The following is a 15,950-nucleotide window of genomic DNA, read 5'->3' as shown; positions in this document are numbered from 1 at the left end:
TGTGTGTATGTATATGTGTGTGTTGGGGAGAGTGAGGGGCAAAGATCATCTGCCATGCTGTTATGGCTAAAACCTCAGCCTCCCCCCTGCTCCAGGGACAGATCATACTTGCTCAGTACTGGAATCACCATTAATATTTCCCAGGTGAAACAGCTCATGCTAATGTTCCCTCATTTTTAAGGGCAGTGATAGAGAGGCCTTTTCCCTACCTTCAGTTATACCTTCCATGCTTACCCTTGGTCTCCCTACTGTAGTAGGCTTTGGGGGAAGCCCTTTATGCATGTGCACAGACCATTCCAGACACCTCGGGCAAGCTAATTGATACCTCTAGATCCTCAACCCCTATCACAGACCAAACTTGACTGAGGTTAAGTCTCTCACCATGATTCCTGGGTTCATGAGCCACAGTGCAACCCTGTTCCCAGCCAGAGACTGATGCCCCATCCTTGTCCCATATGAAATTCTTGATCATGACCACAAATGAATTTCCCCATCACCACCGTGCTGTCCCCATGCCCACTCCTTCTTTTTTAATGCTTTCCCCTAATCTTCCTAATGCTTTCAGAACCTGTCTTTGGAGAATATGGAAGATGGATAACCTAGTTTTTGCTGTCTCACTTTAGGACGGGTTGGGAATGTGTGGACTCTGGCACTTACAACTTACTGATAGGGTCTCTTATTCTTTTTTTTTAAACCCTTACCTTCCATCTTGGAGTCAATACTGTATATTGGCTCCAAGGCAGAAGAGTGGTAAGGGCTAGGCAATGGGGGTCAAGTGACTTGCCCAGGGTCACACAGCTGGGAAGTGTCTGAGGCCAGATTTGAACCTAGGACCTCCCATCTCTAGGCCTGGCTCTCAATCCACTGAGCTACCCAGCTGCCCCCAGGGTCTCTTATTCTTGTACACCAGGGATAGCAGGAACCTTTGTGTGTCCCACCCAGAAAACTTTTTTGGGGGTGGAGTAGGAGAGAAAAACTTTGTTTGGGTTATGTGACCTCCCTTCAGAACTGCCACCTTCTTGTCTCTGGTTGGGGGAGGAAGGACTGAGAGTTTCTTTTCTGCCGGTCATATGGTTGCTCTGGATCTAGACACTCTAGTACTTTCTGAAGTAGTTGCTGGTGCCCTGGATAGTGGAAAGTGTGAAATGGACATTTCTGTCATGATGCTTGGGTGAGAGAGAGGAGGATGGACTAGCTCTGGAGTAAGCCTGGACCCCTAAGCCTGCTTGTTGGCTTTGCTTGCATCACTTTGAAGGCTATCCTCCTGTCTGCAAGTGGTTTGGGTCATGAAAGTCCTAGTCAGGGCTGGAAGGGCACTTTAGTAATAAGCTCAGCTATACCTCTTTGTTTTACAGTGGAATGGACAAGTTCAGGGAAGGGAGATGACTTACCAAAGGCCACTTGGTGAGTTAGTGGCAGAGCCCAGAACTGGGCTTTAGGTTTTTTGATGCCAAATTCAGTCAGTCCCACAATTCAAATTTGTTTTCCTATAGCAGTAACATCTATTAATCTTCCAACTGGCAGAAGGCTTAGAGGAAGCTAGTACCTAGCAAGGCTGTTCTTAGAAAGCTATGTGTGCCAGTCTTGGGTGGGATCTGGGGCTTTGAATAGTCCAGTTTTCTGCCAAGAAAAGTCTAAAATAATTCCCTTTCCCAAGGAGGTGCAATCTTTTCCTCTAATTGAGAGGTTTATACTAGGGCAAGTCCTGGAGGTGAGTAGTGCAGGGTGCCCTCTATTAAAGAAAGCCTGGTATATGTAGTTGCACCAAGGAATGCTTAAGAGTGAGCTTAATTCTGACCAAGAAAGAACCAGCTTCTGACCTAGAAATGAGTGGAACCTTGGGGAGGAATAATTGGACATACCCTTTGACCTGGGGGGAAGATCTGATTTCTAAGACGTCAGAGAAAAGAGGTAGTAGCATTTGATGCCCTATGATTTTTCTGTAATTAGCCCAAGAGTGGGAAGCTCTTAAGAAAGAAGTTTGAGGAAGTTTTAAAGATAGAACTGTTTAGAGACTGATGAAGATCCACAGGGAATTAACTCATCAACTTGGATTTAAAAAGGATATGTAGAAGGTAAATGAGATTGAATTATTATTATTAAAAAAAAATTTTTTTTAAACCCTTACCTTCCATCTTAGAATCAATACTGTGTATTGGTTCTAAGGCAGAAGAGTGGTTAGGGTTAGGCAATGGAGGTTAAGTGACTTGCTCAGGGTCACATAGCTTAGAAAGTATCTGAGGCCAGATTTGAATTCAGGATCTCCTGTCTCTGGGCCTGGTTCTCAATCCACTGAGCCACCCAGCTGCCCCCTAATGAAGTTGAATGAAAATGAGATGTTTAAGTATCTGCTATATGTAATGCAGTGTACCTACCTGGGTTCCCAACAGCTACCAGCAGGGACTACTTCTTTAGATGGCCCTACTTTCCATATGGGGATGGGAGCCCATAAAAAAGAGGCCCCTCAGTGGGTGTGGAAAGAGTAATTTTGGAGGGGAAGAGTCAGGAATAGCTTGATGAGGATCTGTCTTGTAAAGTATGTAGTAGTTCTGTTAAGAATATCATCTGTAGCAGTAAATCTCAGAATTAGCTAATGTGTTGATGGATCAGGAAATGATAGATACTGTAGAGAGCAGACAGAACTACTGATCCCTAGCCTTGCTGTTTTCTCCAGCCAGTGAGAAGGATCTCTGGTTAGAGCAAAGATGGTTAACAGTCAGGGCAGCTACATAGCAGAGTAGGTGGAACACCAAGCCTGGAGTTGGGATGACCTAGGTACAAATCTTGCCTCAGACACTTCCTAGCTATGTGACCCAGAGTTAGTCATTTAACCCCATTTGCCTAGCCCTTGCCACTCTTCTGTTTTAGACTTGACCCTAAGACAGAAGGAAAACATTTATTGAAAATAGGTGATTAGCAGAATTGAAAATTAAATTAGTGAGGAAATGGTAAGAGGGCAATTAGCTGCCTTCACTTGAGTGTGAGTCATCAGGCTTAGACTAGCTCTCCCCAGAGTGCCTAAGCAACTGGTGGATGTGTCAGGGGATCTTTGAAAGATCATGGAGAACAAACAAAAGGAAGGTGCTGCAGGCCTGGAAATGGGCAAATGTCCTAGTTTTCCAAAGGAAAAAAGGGAAGAAGGCGGAGCCAACAAATTATAGGCCAGTGGGTTTAGCATCAATTCTTGGCAACATCTAGAATGTATTAAAGAAATGGTTTGTGAGCAGAAAGGAAGACATTATTGGTAGACACTAACATGGCTTTGTCAAGAAAAGGTCATGCCAGAATAAGCTCATTTCCTTTTCTGACAAGATTACCACTTGGCATATTAGGGGAGTGCTGGATACCAAAGATCCTTAGATTTTTTTTGTGTGTGTGTTTTCATTTTTAAAGTTGTATTGATATGCTTTGTTTTTACATTTCAAAACATTTTCAGATCACCCCCACACTGTAAGAGGTCTCTTCTAACTGTAATAGAAATGTAATCTGTGTGACACTTTCTTGTTGCTGTAACTGAGTACTCTGGCTTGTGACTAGAGAGCTGCTGGTAGGGGACACTTGAGGGCTGCCTAGTTACAATGGAGGTAGATGAGAAATGTTGCTTGAGAGATGCTGCCACAGGGGAATGCACTGAGGTTTGCCTACTGATCTCTATTTGAAGGCTAATGGATCAATCTATTTCCTACCCTCTTCCTCCCTCCCTCCCTCCCTTAACCATCCACTTCTTGAAGCTTTTTGGCTTCCTCCCTCCCCCCCTGAGTAGACTATAAAATACTCTTGTTTTCTTTCTCAGGTTTATTGGGAAACAACAGGATAGAGAACTGAGGTGAGAGGGATGAGGGTTCCCCTAAACTATAAGGAGAATTTGAGGGTTTGGGAAGTCAGTCCAGTCACAGCTTTGACTCAAGGACAGTCAGAGAGATGGAGGACAGCTGTTATTCTTCTTTCTTCTCCACAAAGCCACCAAGGTCTCTCAGCCAAATTTCAGAAACCCCCCTCAAGGGTCCTTCAGCCTGGGACAAAAGCTAACAAGATCAGTTCAGCTTCTTCCCCCTACATCCACGCTTGCCTCCCTTGGTCAGAAAAAACTCCAGAGAGCCAAAGTCTCCTTTCTTGGTCAGTCACCCCTAGAGAGAGAGAGACAATCAATCCTCTCCCCTGACCAGCTTCAACTGCCTCCTCCTGGGAACATTCCATTTGGAATCTTCACCTTGATTTTGCAGATCAGGTCCCCAGCTTTGTTTCTTGCATGACTTGGCTTATAAGTCCTCTCTCTCTTCATTTCTTTTCCACATGACAGACAATTAAATACAACTAACAATACAGTGACCTCATTTGAAAATGCATACAACATTCCACATCTGTAGCTCTCCCCACCTCTTTATTTTAAAAGTGTTTTAAAAAAATTTAATAGAAATTTACTTTCTCTTCTACCTCTAACCCCATTAAAAAGAGGGAAAGAAAAAAATTTCCTCATTGACTACATACAGAAATACACATGTGAAATTCTATACCCTAAAACCGTTATTGGGAGGTAGACGATACATTTCATTATAAGCCCTCTAGAATCAAGTATGGGCATTATATTGATCAAAGTTCTTGAAACTTTAAAAACAACAACAATGTATTTTTTAATTAATTTAATTAATCAGCCGGAATATGCCTTCTACTTCCTGCCCCCTCCCTACCTCCTCGAGAACATAAGAAAACCCATCATAAACATGTATAATCAATTGAAACAAATTTCCACACTGGCTGTGTCCAAAAAATTTTGTCTCATTCTTCATTCTGAATCTTTTGCTTCTATCAAGAGGTGGGCCACATATTTCATTAGACCTCGAATCATGGCTGATCCTTATAAAGATAAGAGTTGGGCACAGTAATATTCCATCACATTTATAACCTTTAACTTGTTCAACCATTTCCCAATTTGTGGATGTCCCCTTAAATTCTTATTCTTTGCCACTCCCAAAATCTATAAATATTTTTGTAAATCTTTAGTCTGTTTTTGCTTAGGATTATTCCCTCCCTTCCTCTAATTCCACCTTTCCTTCCTTTTCCCCTTTTGCTTCCTTTTTTCCTTGTTGAGTGAAATGTATTTTTGAACCCAGCTCTGTGTATGTGTCTATATTCCTTTTTTTGGCCAGTTCAGTTGAGAGATTCAAATGTCAGCTGCTAATATCTTTCCCAAACTCCCTTTTGTCTAGATAGCTACTTGTGCACCCTGATTATGTGAGGTAATTTTCCCTAACCTCATTTTCCCTTCCTTTGAGTTATATTTCTTTTCCCTTCTCTTTACATTCTTAAGATCATTAAGGTATAACAGAAAATTTCTCAGACCTTGTGTATTTGGACTTTCTCATTTCTGATGGTGGTGATGGGTTCAGAAGAGACAGTTATATCAACTTCCCATTTTGTGATGTAAGCAGTTTATCCTTGTTTAGATGTCTATTATTATTCATCCATGTTTACCTTTTTGTGTTTCTCTTACTGATTGAAGTTCAAAGTTTGTGTGCAGCTCTGGTCTTTATAAGGATTGCTTAGAAGTGCTTTTTTAAATTACAGATTCATTTTTTCCCTTAAAGGCTTATACTCTTTTTTTCTGAGTAAACTATTTTTGGCCATAAGACTATATTCCTTTGCCTCCTGTAATAATTGTATTCTTACTTTTCCCCTCTCCGTAGTGATGGCTGCTAAATCTTCTCTGATTCTGAGTGTAGCTCTTCTGTATTTGAATTCTTGCTTTCTGGTTGCTTGCTATATTTTTTCTTTGATCTGGAAGCTCTGGATTTTGGCTATGACATTTCTGAGAGGTTGCATTTATTTAAGAACATTTTCTGTTTTTTCTATTTCCACTTTGCCCTCTGATTATAAGAGATCAGGGCAGTTGCAATATACATCCTAGGCTTTTTTTTTTGGTCATGATCTTATTGATCTTTTTTTTTTACTTTTAAACATTATTTTATTTGTTCATTTTCAAACATTATTCCTTGGAAACAAAGATCATTTTCTTTTCCTCCCCCCCTCCCACCACCCCTCACATAGCCGATGAGCGATTCCATTGGGTATCACATGTGTCCTTGATTCGAACCCATTTCCATGTTGTTGGTTTTTGCATCAGAGTGTTCATTTAGAGTCTCTCCTCAGTCATGTCCCCTTAACCCCTATAGTCCAGCAGTTGCTTTTCCGTGGTGTTTTTACTCCCACAATTTTTCCTCTGCTTGTGGATGGTGTTTTTTATCCTAGGTCCCTGCAGATTGTTCAGGGACATTGCATTGACACTAATGGAGAAGTCCATTACGTTCTCTTGTACCACAGTATATCAGTCTCTGTGAACAATGTTTTCCTGGTCTGCTCCTTTCGCTCTGCATCACTTCCTAGAGGTTGTTCCAGTCTCCATGGAATTCCTCCACTTTATTATTCCTTTTAGCACAATAGTATTCCATCACCAACAGATACCACAATTTGTTCAGCCATTCCCCAATTGAAGGGCATCCCCTCATTTTTCCAATTTTTGGCCACCACAAAGAGCGCAGCTATGAATATTCTTGTACAAGTCTTTTTCCTTATTATCTCTTTGGGGTACAGACCCAGCAGTGCTATGGCTAGGTCAAAGGGCAGACAGTCTTTTAGCACCCTTTGGGCATAGTTCCAAATTGCCCTCCAGAATGGTTGGATCAATTCACAACTCCACCAGTAATGAATTAATGTCCCAACTTTGTCACATCTCCTCCAGCATTCATTACTTTCCTTTGTTGTCATGTTAGCCAGTCTGCTGGGTGTGAGGTGATACCTCAGAGTTGTTTTGATTTTGTAAATCTTGAAATTTCTCAGACTTGTGAATGTTAAAAATTTCCCCATTGGGGAATTCTCAATTGGAATAATTCCCTACTGGGAACATTCCCCATTTTGACTGTGAGAACTGGCCAGGATCAGAAATGGGAGGACCTCTACTCCACCGGTACTTAAGACTGCTTTAGGGGAGAAAACTCCTTGCTAAACAGTGAAAGTACTTAGACCCATACTTATAATGAGACAAGGAGTTCTTTGAGTCATGCCTGTTTTTAGAATTGATACAATGGGATGCTAGGTACCTATAAAGGTCGGGCAACTTGTAAACTTGCCAGGAGCAAAGAGGTGAAAACTTATTCAGAGGTTTTCTCTTGAGGGGATTAGTCGACTCAGCTGTGTTTTCTCTGGTTCAGACTTACTTAGAGGTTTTTTCCTAAAAGGATTAGTCGACCTAGCTGTGTTTTTAGAATGGGTTGTCCTTTGGAAAACGTCTACAGTGATTGGTAGATGGAAGATCTTAGGGGAGGTGACATAGGAGAAACCCCCCTATATAAGAAAACGCAGAATCTCTTGAAAGACAATTCCTTTTGGAGAAATCTCTTATGAGGATTGCTTGAGAAAGCTCTTGAGATGATGCTTTAGGAGGCTTTAGGAGGCTTTTGGAAGGAGATTCTTTTGGAGATCGCTTGAGAGGAGCTCTTGGAGGAATTCTCTAAGGAGGTCTCTCAAGGGAGGTTGACTCTGGCTGGAACTCCCTCTGGGGAGATTCTGTCCCTCTCAGTCCCTTACTTGGACAAATCTTTTGGTGAGTGATAAAAGACTGACTGATTCTCTCTCTCTTAAGACTCAGGTCTAGGCCATGTTGGCCAAAGGCCCTTCATACTTATTTCCTTTTTCTCTCTTTCTCTCTTTTCTTTAATTCCACATTTGTATTAATTAAAGTCTCCATAAAACCCAGTTGAATTGGGTATATTCATAATTGGGAATATTTCCTTGGTGACCACCTTATATTTGATTTAAAAACCAAGACACTGTAGTGAAACATATTTTCTGTGGTCACAATTTACTCACCCTCTCTTATATCTATCACAATTTATATCTTCCACCATTTTAACTCACTACAGTTTAAGACCTCAACCATTTTAATTATTACAGTTTATGACATCCACTTCTTTTAAATGCCACAGTTTATGGCTCTCACTCTTTTAAATGTAATATTTTATGGTGACCACGAAGGGACTCGAACCCACAATCCCCAGCTCCACTTCCCCAAAATGCTTTGTAATCTCACAGGAATTCTCAGGTGGGCTGAGATCGAAAAGGGATTTAACCTGATGGCAGAGGCTTTTGACTCTCTTTTTGACTTCCGTTTTGGAGCAGAGGCCTCTTTTCCATGATGTGAGGTTATTTTGTCTAGGCCTCTGGCCTAGGCACATGTTTCTTATCCTGTATTTTCTTTAATCCTTAATCTCTAATAAACCTCTAAAAAATATAATACTCCTTGCAGAGAGAAACTAATTTCTACCTGCCTCAGTCTCCCCTAAATTTTAACTGTTACAATTTGCATCTCTCTGATTATCAGAGATTTATAGCACTTTTTCATGTGCTTATTAATAGTTTTGATTTCTTTGGCTGAAAACTGCCTGTTCATGTCCCTTGCCCATTTATCAATTGGAGAATGGCTTGATTTTTTATACAATTGACTTAGCTCTTTATAAATTTGAGTAATTAGACCTTTGTCAGAGGTTTTTGTTATGAAAATTGTTTCCCAATTTGTTGCTTCCCTTCTCATTTTGGTTACATTGGTTTTGTTTGTACAAAAACTTTTTAATTTGATGTAATCAAAATTATTTATTTTACATTTTGTGACTCTTTCTATGGCTTGCTTGGTTTTAAAGTCTTTCCCTTCCCATAGGTCTGACATGTATACTATTCTGTGTTTGCCTAATATACTTATAGTTTCCTTCTTTATGTTCAAGTCATTCACCCATTCTGAGTTTATCTTGGTGTAGGGTGTGAGGTGTTGATCCAAACCTAATCTCTCCCACACGTTCTTCCAGTTTTCCCAGCAGTTTTTGTCAAATAGTGGGTTTTTGTTCCAGAAGCTGGGGTCTTTGGGTTTGTCATATACTGTCTTGCTGAGGTCTGGTCATGATGTTCTAAGAGTCCGATGATTCTTAATTTTCCCCTCCTCCTTATTCTGTTTTCCAGGTGTGTTGTTTTTGCTATGTGATATCTTAACATTTTCTTCTATTTTTTTCACTTTTGACTTTGTTTTAATATTTCTTGTTTCTTAAAGCCATTAGTTCTCTTTGGTTCATTTTAATTTTCAGTGAGTTTTTTCCTTCACTAACATTTTCTAATTGTTTCCACAAGTGCTCTTATTTCATTTATAAAAATATTTTAAACTCTTTTTTAGAGCTCTTGTTTCATTTATTCCAGCTATTCTAGTTGAGCTGTTACCCAAGCTATGTTTTTCTTTAAGGCTTTGTTTTTAGACATTATAGAGTCATTCTTCTGGGTTTCTGTCTTGAGCTTTTCTGTCACCCCAGTAACTATGATGGGATTTTTTTTTGTTTGGTTATTTGTCCATTCTTTCAGTATACTTCCTGGACTTGATCTTCGGGTTGGATTCTTTGAAATTAGTGGAGGAAAATCTGGACATTCTTGTTGGGGTACTGAGTATTGTGTTATTTCAGGGTCTTAGCGATGGGCTGGAGACCTACAAACTTCTAGTGTTCCCAGAGTGGTCGGTTTCAGGATAAAGTTTAATTATTGCCTTCTGGTCTGAACCTTCCATCTCACTTTGGTGCACAGTCTCTGGGTGCTGGTGTATTTTGGCTGGACCCTGTGCCCAGTGTTCACAGACTTCCCTGTTTATCTCTTTGCTGACTTAAACTGGTCAAATGACTCATTGTAACTTTTTTTTTTTTTAATTTTGCCATCAGGATTTAGTCTGGTGCATTTTCTCGATTTTTATGGAGGAATTTGTGGAGGGGAGTTCTCTATACTGCTTCTTCCTACTCCATTTTCTTGGTTCTGCCCCTAGTCTCTGGATTTTGGCAAAGTATTTGACAAAATCAAAGGTATTCTTGTGGATGAGAGATATGTATTAGATAATAGTAGATTTGGAATTGGTTTAATGACCAGACACAGTGTAGTCATTAAGGGGTTGATGTCAACTTGGAGGGAGGACTTTAGAATTAAATGCCTCATCAATGCTATCTGACCCTGGGCCAGTTTTTTAATACCCATTGCCTAGCCCCATTGTCTTGGAGCCATTTCACAATATTGATTCTAAGACAGAAGGTAAAGATTAAAAAAAAAATTAAATGCCTCAGCAATCTGTCCTTGCTTCTTTTTTCTTTGTCCTTTTTTTCCACTCCTGGATGATTGAATGAAGCCATAGAGGGAATGTTTAGCAAATTTATAAATACTAGGAAAGATAGCTAATATGTTAGGACTCAGAAGATCTTGATAGTCTAAAATGTTGGGCTACATCTAATAAGATAAAATTTAGTAGAGAGGAATGTGAAGTCCTACTTGGGTTCAAAAAAGCAAACTTTACAAGTTCAGTCCAAAATGAAGGAAGATATAGCACAATTATTCACATGGAAAAAGAGCCTGGCATCTTAGTAGACTACAAATGGAGTATGAATGACATCTGCTAGAAATACTCATCTGATAAGATATTTGCACTTGTATATATAGTGTCTGGAGCAAGGGTAGTGTGAATCTCTTTTGTTCCGGTGTTGGGTATTGGTTACAAAGCTGGGAAAACTGGGAAGATGGTGGTGCCTTTGACAGAAACAGGAAAATTAGCAAGAGGAAAATGAGTTCAGTTTTAGATGTGTTGAGTTTAAAATACCTTCAATCTATTTAGTTTGAAATGTCCAATAGAGGAAAATTGGTGATGTGGGACTGACACGTGGAAGAAACCAGGGCTTGATAAATAAATTTGGCAGTCATCTGTATAGAGATGATAGTTAAATCCATGGGAGCCCAAAATGTTATCAAGAGAGAGTTTAGCAGAATAAGAGGGCCTAGAAAATCTTGGGAAATACCCACAGAACCTGTGGTATGTAGATGGTGAATAGGCAATAGGGACTAGAAGAAAGAGTGGTCAGAGTAGAGAACATCTGGGAGAATGGTAGAGTCACGTGTAGCAGATAGATTAAGAAGGATTAGGACTGAGAAAAGACCATTCACTGGCAATTCAGAGGTGATGGGTGACTGGAGAGAACAGTTTCAGTTTAGTGATAAGGTCTGAAGCCATCTTGCAAGGGGTTGTGGGAGAAGTTGGATGCAGTGAATGGAAAGGGCATTTTTGAGGTGTGTGACTGAGAAAGGGAGGAGAGAGAGGTTTCCTTCTAATTCTTGAGATGCTGTGATTAATGCTATGATGTCACTGGTATAGTGAAAAAGATGCTGAACTTGGGAGTCAGAAGACTTTGGTTCTCATTCCAGGTCTGATACTAACTGAATGTGTGATGTTGAGTAGTCATTTCTCTCTGGGCCTCAGTTTTCTGGTGGAAAATTAGGATTAGGGGTAGCCGATCTTGTGCCTTTCAGCTCAGAAAGGCTAGTTTCAGGCTCAACTCTGCTGCTATGACTTGAGACTCGGGCAATCACTTCACATCTCTGGTGTTTATTTGACTCCTCTGTAAAACGGATGAGCACTGGTCAGGCCCAGCTAATCTCTTAAAGGCTCCTCTGAGATCTTGTACTCAGGAGGCCAGCCTTGATGTTGCTCCCTTTCAGACTGCCCGAAGTGGCTGTTCTTACCCGAAGCCCCTGGGACATACCATCCTGTTAGACTTTCATCCTCTTCCACAGTGACTGGCTCCCTGAATTTCCTCTGGAAATTCCACCTCCATATTTGACTACTGTCTCCTCCCAAGCTCTGGGAATATCTGACCCCAAAACTTATCAACTTGGTTCTTGTCCCTTTTCTGAACTGGTAGCTTCTTGTAGGAGCCAGGCTTTTGTATTGCCTACCTCAAAGCTGGGTAAAGCTGCTTGTTATGTTGTATTTCACAGCAGTGAGAAAGATGGCCATCTTCTGTTGTGGGGACATCAGGACCCTGGTGCTTCATGGCTAGATAACATAGGAATGGGGCCTTTCCCTCATGTCATGTCCTCCCTGTGCCCTGTCTTGGTTCCTTGCCCTGGTGCCATGCTTGCTTGACCTTCAGTCTTCCTTCATCCTGCTGCCAGAGTTGGCCCCTACACTCCAGACCTCTTAGAACTTAATAAACAAAACAAAATCCTTACCTTTCGTCTTAGAATTGATACTGAGTATCAGTTCCAAAGCAGAAGAGCAGTAAGGTCTAGGGTTGACATGCCTAGGGTCACACAGCTAGGAGACATCTGAGGCCAGACTGGAACCCAGGACTTCCTGTCTCCGGGCCTGGCATTCTGTCCTCTGAGCACCTAGTTGCTCCTTCCCTTTTGTACTTGTTGCTGAGACCTACCTTCCCTGGTGTTTCTTGCACTTATCCACCAGGCTCTGGCCGTAGCTCCCTAACCCTGTTAACTGACATTTTCCACATTTGCCCCATTCATATTTCTCTTGGTTATCTAGCAATGAAACACTAGTGGTCATGAGGTCTCCTGTCTTTCTTATTGCCATGACTGCTGTTGATCTCAGTGGGTAATGCAGACATTTTTTTTAATAGCAAAAGACTTTTATTTCACTTACTCCATTCTTATTTTTTGTTCCACCAACACAAGCCTCTGCTCCCACTAACATGTGCTACCACAACCATCTGATGCCCCCCCCAACATATAAAGTCCTCATTCTGCTGAGGCTACAGCTGGAGAAATCCTTAATCCTACTACCTCGATTCCTTAATAGTCTCTTTTCTGGGTTTTCCTGGCATTTCTTTCTTTTGGTTCTTCTCCTACTTCTCTGCACACTTTCAGTCTCCTTTGTTGATTGATTATGTTCCATATCGTGTCCCTTCATTGTGGGTATATTCCAAGTCTCTATCTTGGGTTATTTCTATTGTCTCTACACATTTAGTGATCTCATCAGCTTTCATGAATTTAATTATCATCTCTATCTAAATGCCACAGTCTATAATCCATACCTTCTGTCCTTGGTGAGGACAACTAGATGGCATAATGGATATAGGGCACCAGGGTTGGAGGCAGAAAGACCTGAGTTTAAATTCAGCCTCAGATACTTTCTAGTGGTGTGACCCAGGGTAAGCTCTTAAAAAAAATTTTTTTTAAACATTATTTTATTTGGTCATTTTCATACATTATTCATTGGAAACAGATCATTTTCTTTTCCTACCCCCCCCACCCTCCCCTAGCCAACGCGCAATTTCACTGGGTATCACATGTATCCTTGCTCTGAACCCATTTCCTTGTTGTTGGCATTTGCATTAGGGTGCTCATTTAGCTTCTCTCCTCGATCATGTCCCCTCAACCTCTGTAGTCAAGCAGTTGCTTTTCATCGGTGTTTTTACTCCCACAGTTTATCCTCTGCTTGTGGATAGTATTTTTTAGATCCCTGCAGATTGTTCAGGGACATTGTAAAGCCATTAATGGAGAAGTCCATTACGTTCGATTGAACCACAGTGTATCAGTCTCTGTACAATGTTCTCCTGGTTCTGCTCCTTTCACTCAATGCAGACATTTTTAAAGCCTGAAAGGTTTATTGTGGAAAAAGGATAGGTTTGTTTGGTTGGCCCTAGTGGACAGAACTTGGACCAAGAGGTATCGTTAAACATCTTCCTACAAGCAATGTTCCAAAGTGGAAAGAGCTCCCTGTTATCTGAAGATGAATGGAGGAGAGCCTGGTAGGTCTGCTTTGAAGAGAGGGCCCCTACTTTAAGTTAAGGTTGAGTTAGATGGAAAGCAACTTGGAATCAGAAAGATCTGGGTTTGAATTCTGCTTGTGACCTTGGGCATGTCACGTGACCTCTTTGGGCCTCAGTGTCCTCATCTCTAAAACAAGAAAAGGTTGGACTAAAAGACCTCACAAGGCCTGTTCAGCCCTGAAGCTAGGTTTAAATTGGGAAATGGGTAATTTCATTGCTACCTTTCACCAATTTACTAATCACTGTGTTGGCTGTGTAATCTCTGAGTTTAGGATCTACTCTTGTACATGGAGAGTATTTATCTCACAGGTTTTCTTTGAAGACCAAATGAAATACTGTAGAGCACTTTGTAAAGCTACAAAATGCTCCCTAAAAGTCTGAAATGATTATCTGTAAAATGTGGGTTATAAATCAGTCCATACCCCATAGGGTTGTGGGTAAAGTACTCATAAACTTTAAGACATGGTAAAGATAAAATAATTCCTATTTACATGGCCCCTTAAATTTTGCCAAAGCACTTTTCTTACAACATCCCTGTGAAATAAGTAAGATTATTGTTCCTATTTTGTAGATAAGGAAATAGGCCCAGAATGGCTCTAGGATGGGGTGACTTGCTCGGGTTCCCACAGCTAGCATCACCTCCAGGCCCAGTCCTGAAGTCTTTTCATTTTGTAACCCAGCATGGGTTCACCTTTGTCCCCAGCCCCTGAGTTCAGCCTGTGCTGGGAAGAGAAGGGAGAAATGTGATATTTGCCCTTGCTGAGCGCTCCTAGGAGCTGAGCCTCAAGCACAGAACAGCCACTGGCTAGAAAGTCCCAGATGCCTTCCAGGACCCTGTGGTGTGGGGCAGGCTGTCAGTGCTGCCAGCTTTGGAAGGGACCAGCGATCCTGGACATGGGAATAATGGTGAGGTGAGAGGATGACTCAGAGGCTCAGGTTGGGTCCTGCTTGCCTCACCGGTGATTGGCCCACTATTTTATAAGGCCTCAGCAGCCATGCTTCTCTTCTTACTCCTGTAACATTTTGACTACCTTGCCAGCTCCTTGCTGCCCAGGGCAGCACTCCGGACTCCCCATCGTAACCACCAGGGTCAGAGTGCCCATCACTGGCACCCTCTCCCTTTGCCTGTTGTCTTCCCTAGTAAAATGTAAGCCCCATGAGGGCAGATACCATCTTTGCTCAGTATTTGTTTAATAAACACTTTTTCTTTCAATTCCAAGCCAGAGCTGAGTTCTGGGTTCTCCCACAGAACTTGGGCAAGTCTCCTGGACTCTCCAAGCTTTAGTTGTGTAGAAGGAAACAATTATCCTCCTCGAGTAATTTTCGGGGAATGCTCTGTACCCTAAAAGCTCCAGGAATAAGCTGTTGTCACTGGACATTTCTGACTTGCCAGGGACCTGACCAGAGAAGAGAGCCCTGCCCAGCTCAGCCCTGTAGCCCCAAGCTGCTAAAAGCCAGCTCCATCCAGGGAAGAGTTTTTTCAGGAGAGTTGTGAAGGGCCCAGGCAGGGTGGGTGAGGCTCTGCAAAAGGACTGGGCGGGAGTGGGAGAAGTGGGGTACCCCAGGGATGGTCCTAGGCTGCAGACTGGATTCGCCCTCTCTTGATAAGTCCCCCGGGGTTCCTGGTGCACTAGGCGGAAAACTGGTGGTCGTGGAAGCCAAATTGACCTGGGCACTGTGACCGCTTCAGATGCCCGGAATGATGGGATTGGAGGCCAGCAGTTTTTCGAGGGGCGGAGGATTGGGGGAGGGGGCGGAGCAGGCCTACCTGGGAGGGCGGACTCTAGGGCCCTTCCTTGCTTCCTCTGGAGCTGACTGAGCCTCATCCACACTGCTCGCGTCGGGAGCTCCGGGTTCCCACGGAACCCGGCCCAGCAGCCCCAGCCTAGTGAAAGCATCTCCCATTCACAAGGCTGCTACCGCCAGCGCCGCGAAAGGGTTAAAGGGCTTCTGGCTTGACTATTGGAGCAGAGGTTCCTCGCCTTCCTCTCCATCCAATGGCCGGGCTCCCCGAAGCAGCGGCTGCCTCCTGACTGGCTGGGCCGCCCGCCCCGTCGGGGCCTGAGTACCGCGCCGCGGGGGGCGCAGTTGCCCGCGCCCCGAGAATGCGAGAGAGAGGGAGGGGGTGTGGGAAGGAGCATAAAAGGAGGCGGCGGCGGCTGCGGGGCCGCGCACACTGCTTCGGCGGCCCAGGCGGAGCGCACCCTGTCCTCCAGACCCCTCAGCATGAGCGGACCCGCAGCCCCCGAGGGGCGGCAGCCAGAGCCTCCAAGGTTCCTCAGGTGAGTGGTGCCCACGGAAGGGAATAGGGGCGGGGGGCAGGCATAG

General features: G+C 42.8%; 1 protein-coding gene across 1 annotated transcript in view; it reads left to right on the top strand.

Annotated features, from left to right (window-relative positions):
- Positions 1-13,134: 13,134 nt before the first annotated feature.
- YJEFN3 (YjeF N-terminal domain containing 3) overlaps positions 13,135-15,950 on the top strand; it is a 38,220-nt gene continuing 35,404 nt past the window's right edge. The window contains exon 1 of the mRNA XM_007489206.2: positions 13,135-15,904. Coding sequence (XP_007489268.1) covers positions 15,849-15,904 — 56 coding nt within the window. The 5' untranslated portion in view covers positions 13,135-15,848. The remainder of the gene's footprint in view (positions 15,905-15,950) is intronic.

This window comes from Monodelphis domestica, chromosome 3 (genome assembly GCF_027887165.1).
Source record: "Monodelphis domestica isolate mMonDom1 chromosome 3, mMonDom1.pri, whole genome shotgun sequence".
In the NCBI taxonomy this organism is placed as follows: domain Eukaryota; kingdom Metazoa; phylum Chordata; class Mammalia; order Didelphimorphia; family Didelphidae; genus Monodelphis; species Monodelphis domestica.
Note: the sequence above shows the minus strand (reverse complement) of the source record. Positions and strands in the feature narration are given on the sequence as shown.